We start from the raw sequence: 5,257 nt of genomic DNA on the forward strand, positions 1-5,257 counted from the left end.
CGAGAAGTGTTTTAATCCAACCCAATAAATAAAACAAGAAGTAAAATTCATGACATAATTTATTTAATCATCTTCAATGGTTTCTAAAGGGTATTCAGTCATAACCAGTCCTCGCCCCCACAGGGCGTCTGCTATATTCAACTTGTCAGAATCATTAGGTACATCTAGATTTTCTACTGCCACATATTCAGGATATGATGTGATCAGTGTCTCAATCGCAGGTGCCATGTCCTCCTCAATCTCGAGATATGGTAGCTCATTAGCATGGTATTCCAAAGAATTCTCAATGTAATAATACAATCTAATATTCTCTTCCTCGGAAACCATTCTTAAGATATTTTTACGCAGCAGCCTGATTTTAGTATCAAGACTGATCTCAACCCTGTTAGTGACTTTTCCATCATCAACCATGACATCAGTGTCTCCATAAACAGTGACAGCTTTTTCTAAATCAGTTAAAACAGGGGGAAGAGCATCATGCTGGTAGTTCTTATGCATTTGATCCACAGCTTCATCAATTGGCAGATGATCTTTTATTTTATCAAACAGGGATACAATTAGTTTCTGAATCTCTTTTCTTCTTGGTGTTTTGAGATCAGAGTTAACTAACCCAAAGTTATCATAAATATCAAAAGGCAGACCTCTTCTTAGCTCTAAATTTTCATTCACAGCAAGGTGAAGGGCTGCTGGAATCATCTTCTCAAATAAATCTGACCAAGAATGTTTTTGATACATGCTGACTGTTATGTGCAGAGAGTGTTCTCCATTTATAGTGATTCCCTGATGTATAAAGCCCCTAGGGAAGTAGAGCATATCTCCAGCTTCCAAAGTTATATCCATTATTGGTTGACCTATTGCCTCCTGCTCAAAATTCTTTGAAGATACTCTTGGCAAAACTTCATTGTCTGAGAGGGGCTTGTAAATGCGCCAATGTTTTTTCCCTTCAACTTGTAATATAAAAGCTTCAATATCATCATAATGTGGGGCAAAACCTTGGCTGTCAGGAGGAGTTAAATAAGCATTGGCACCGACAAATGAATTGAAGAACTCTTGCAGTGTAGCATTAAGTAGATGCAATTTTGGCATGTAAGTTTGTGGATTTAACAGTCTGATGCTGCAGCCATTTAGATAAAAATCCCAGACAAGATGTGGGTGAGCCCTGCCTTCCGGGTTATGAGTTTCTCTCTTCCCATCAACATAGGATGTAACATCAATATTTTTAGTAAACTGAATGTGTTCATTACGAAGCATATCATCAATGAAAGGAGTTGACATGATTTCTTTGTAGTATGCAGGTTTTTTCCTAGCAATGTGTAGTGGCTTCTTCTCCCAGATTTCATTAAGGAATTGGTCTGGGTTGTATGGTGCGATCATCCACTTGAATACTTTCAGTCCTTCCTCCGCGCTATCGGTCACGACTGGTGTGAAATCGAACGAGCCATCATTACTGCAGTTACTACAATCGCTGCAATCTGACTGGTAGGATACACTGCTGATAGAAGTATTAAATTGCTGGTTCACATCAAATGCTGGTACAAGCTCTGGCACATCATCTATATCTTCTTCACTAATGCTTTTCTTACTTTTTAAACTTTTCTTATCCTCTTTACTTTTCTTATTATGTACGTTTATCTTAACTAGTTCTTTGACATTTTTTGACTTCTTCTTTTTGTGGCTTTTCTTCTTTACGATGTTTTTAGTTTCTTTTAACTTCTTTTGTTCACGTTTTAGTTTCTTGGCTACATTTTTCGATTTCTGACCCGGTTTTCGGTTAGCGCTGTAGATCGCAAAAGCTGATACCGGCGAGTCTTCCATTGTGTTACTGTTATCAAATAACTTTTAGAAAAAACTATACTGTGCTCGTATTCACTATGTTAATCACATTACAAAACTTCAATATAACAAAAAATCTTGAACACGGCAGTGAACATGCCCATTGCCCAAGCAAGATAGGGAAGTAGATGAACTGGATGAAGTAGATGTTTTTGAGGTTATATTAAATTAAATAAAAGTTGCGTTTCGTTTTTGTTCATTGTGAACCTATTATATTATGTCAAAATAAAATGGTGGATGGATGGTGGCATTGGCGTTGGGCAACAAAACCTTTTTGCCATGAGTGTCATGACCAGATCCAGCTTTACATTAATACTAGATATAGTTGGTCAAACCAATTTGTCAGTCAGTAACAACCAGGAAAATTATACTTATCCCTTTCTTTTGGGTGCTAGTACTAGTGTAAGACAAAGATAGTATGATTCTCTGTCTATGTTTGAAATGAGACAGACCTTTGACAAACTATATGTATATACTAGATTCATGGTCATGACTCATGACACCGCCAGTGCCAACAAACAAAGTTTCCGATCAGTGTTGCCAACTTGGCATAATTGGTGCCAGATATGGCATAATTTCACACTCTCTGGCATCGAAAATTTCCATTTAGCATCTGGCATCTTTTTTAGCATAATTTAGTGAATCAAGTGATTATGTCCCTAAGCCAATTTTGAAACCTACTTGGCAGTAATAGACAATCCATGGCACAACCGTCAAAGGATATTTTATACATACGAGGAATTATAATAAGCCGTCACAGACTACCGCACCGCACCGCGACCTTTTTTTCATACGCGTTACCAATTAAATTGTCAATCAGATTGTGCGAAAAAATTGTCTCATCTACACTCACTAATCTTTTTGTGTTATCTATGGTATAGTCAATGTCATGTCTATGTCATAATGGCCGGTTTTTAGTTACCTGTAATATTTTAGCATCTTTTTTAGCACATTTCAAAATTATTTAGCATATTTCTGGCATTTTTTCAAATTCCGAGTTGGCAACACTGTTTCCGATCAAGGTAACCTTGCTGGTTTCCAACCGTGTAGGCAGTGGTTTGGCACAAAAAGGTTAGGGTGACTGCACCATCCGACGCTTAGATTGTCACCAAGAGAGGGCGTTAGGAACATGGGTTCAAAAATGTAAGAAAAATATACTGGCTATTATTGCAGGCAACAGTGTGGAAGGGCCACTATGATATGACGTGTCAGAGGGCTCCACATAATTTTGTTGCTGTAAAGTTGATGCAAAATTAGCTTAATGAATGAATGAATGAATGATTTATTTGCATATGAATATTGGGTTACATATGTAGGTGTTGGGTACAATATTTTGAGTTTGTTTCACCAAGATTCTACCTATACAGGTGTACATGCACTGTATATTGGCTTGATTCGCTACTAACAGTAGTAGAATTTCGCCAAATCACAGAAAATTAATAATACTACTTAATTATTATAATTATCTTACAACATAGTTCAATTTATACAGTTTATACAATGTCCAGTTATAAAGTTACGCCATTTCGAATATAAAAGTCAAAGTAATTACAAAATTAGAAAGGATGTCATACATACATAAGCTTAAGAATTAACATTAGAAATTAACATAAGATTAAAATTTATGATTAAGAAAGTCATCAATATTATAAAAACAACACTTACATAACAGTTCATAGAGTTTACGTTTGAACTCCGGAGTTGATAAATTTTTTAATGCCACAGGAATTTTGTTAAAGATTCTAATGCACATAATGTATGCACTCTTTTTTCTGACTGCTAGACTGTGTGGCGGTATTGGCATTTGGTATTGTCTTATGGACCTGTTGGAAACGTTCCCCGGTGTAGGAAAGAGGTCTGGATTTTGCTTAACAAATAGTGAAACCTCGTATATGTAAAGGCAGGGCAGTGTAAGTATATTTAGCTTAGGAAACAAGGGTTGACAGGATTCCCTGTAGCGGGCACTGCATATAGCCCTTACACATTTCTTTTGTGCTACAAAGGCTTGGTCAGCATGTACGGAATTCCCCCACATAATGATCCCGTATCTTAGTACAGATGCAATGTATCCATGGTAAGCCATAAGAGCTGTTTTCATGGAAACTGTTTGTTTAAGTCGCCACAACACGAAACAGAATTTGTCAATTTTTTTACATACTACGGCGACCTGGTCTTTCCAATTACAATATGTATCTAGAGTTATTCCTAGAAATCGCGTACTATCAACTTCTTCAATATCGGTGTTGTCGTGACTAACTTTTATATCTTAAGTGAGAGAAAATCAGAAACTATGATGCCGCATCCACACTCTCGCGAGGCGCCTCCTAGAGGCGCTCGGCGCGAGTCTTGGCGAGTAGAGGCCGTGGGAGTGCTAGCCATCCACACTCTCGCGAGGCGCCTCCTAGAGGCGCTCGGCGCGAGTCTTGGCGAGTAGAGGCCGTGGGAGTGCTAGCCATCCACACTCTCGCGAGGCGCCTCCTAGAGGCGCTCGGCGCGAGTCTTGGCGATTTTTGGGATCCCAAATTACTGGTTCCATTTGGTAGAACTCCATAAAAGTGGAACACATCTCGTTACTCCACTTTGTCATTATAAAAAAATAACACGTCGTTATCTGCAGCAGCAAACACAAAGTGAGCGAGCGCGATAGTGTGGACGATTCCCTCGCCTCACCCCCTCCTCGCGTTCTTTGACTCGCGTCCGAAAAACCGACAACAAGCGGAGCGATAGCGAGCGAGACGAGGGGACACGAGCGCACCGTCCCCACTCCCGTACTCGCGTCGCGTTCCCTCCTGTAGCCTCGTGGAGAGTGTGGATGGGGCGTGAGAGCCAAATTTCTTATAGGAATAAGGCCTATTTTGCACAAAATAAAGAACGATTAAGCTTTAGGATTTGCAGTAGGTATTATTTATTAAGCACGATATTTTCATGAACTAACTATACTCTGATTTGTAATTAGATTCCAAAAACCTAAACTCACTCAGATCCTTTTTCTTTCGTAATAATGGAAAATATGTAAAGAAGTAAACTCAAATTTCCCTTTTGCATACTCTAGCATTTAAAATAAATATAGATGTATCCTTTTAGCTTTGTTTAGTTTCTTAAAACATACGGAAAAGAGAAAAAGTGAGGTTGAAAAGAGAAATATTCGTTATATTAACCTAGCAAGGAACATATAATAGTGGCCTCTTAGATTTGATTTCAAGTGCGAAGCGTAGAAACAGAACTTCATAGACTTTGTCACGTTTAACGTCTAATTATAGCATAGTTCACCCTAGCATAATTACCACAAGTATGTAAATTCTGTATCAGGCCTACTGCCCGTCATCTATTTATTTAAGGATTGTAATTAAATGTGTAACTGAGCTCAAACAATAGTTTATTTCATCTCATATTAATCTTCCTTCTTTTGCACGATTTATGCGTG

The 5,257-nt window shown here is 38.2% G+C and overlaps 1 protein-coding gene across 1 annotated transcript; it reads right to left on the minus strand.

The window, feature by feature from the left end:
* Positions 1-41: 41 nt before the first annotated feature.
* Positions 42-2,003, minus strand: LOC134744880 (bifunctional lysine-specific demethylase and histidyl-hydroxylase NO66). The gene has a single exon (XM_063678825.1). The coding sequence runs from the start codon at positions 1,813-1,815 to the stop codon at positions 64-66; it is 1,752 nt and encodes a 583-aa protein (XP_063534895.1). The 5' UTR covers positions 1,816-2,003; the 3' UTR covers positions 42-63.
* Between the last annotated feature and the right edge of the window lie 3,254 nt (positions 2,004-5,257).

Source organism: Cydia strobilella, chromosome 10 (assembly GCF_947568885.1).
Source record: "Cydia strobilella chromosome 10, ilCydStro3.1, whole genome shotgun sequence".
Lineage (NCBI taxonomy): Eukaryota > Metazoa > Arthropoda > Insecta > Lepidoptera > Tortricidae > Cydia > Cydia strobilella.

Coding starts and splice junctions, on each gene's coding strand:
- LOC134744880 (XM_063678825.1), bottom strand. CDS start 1,815: ATGGAAGACTCGCCGGTATCAGCTTTTGCGATCTACAGCGCTAACCGA.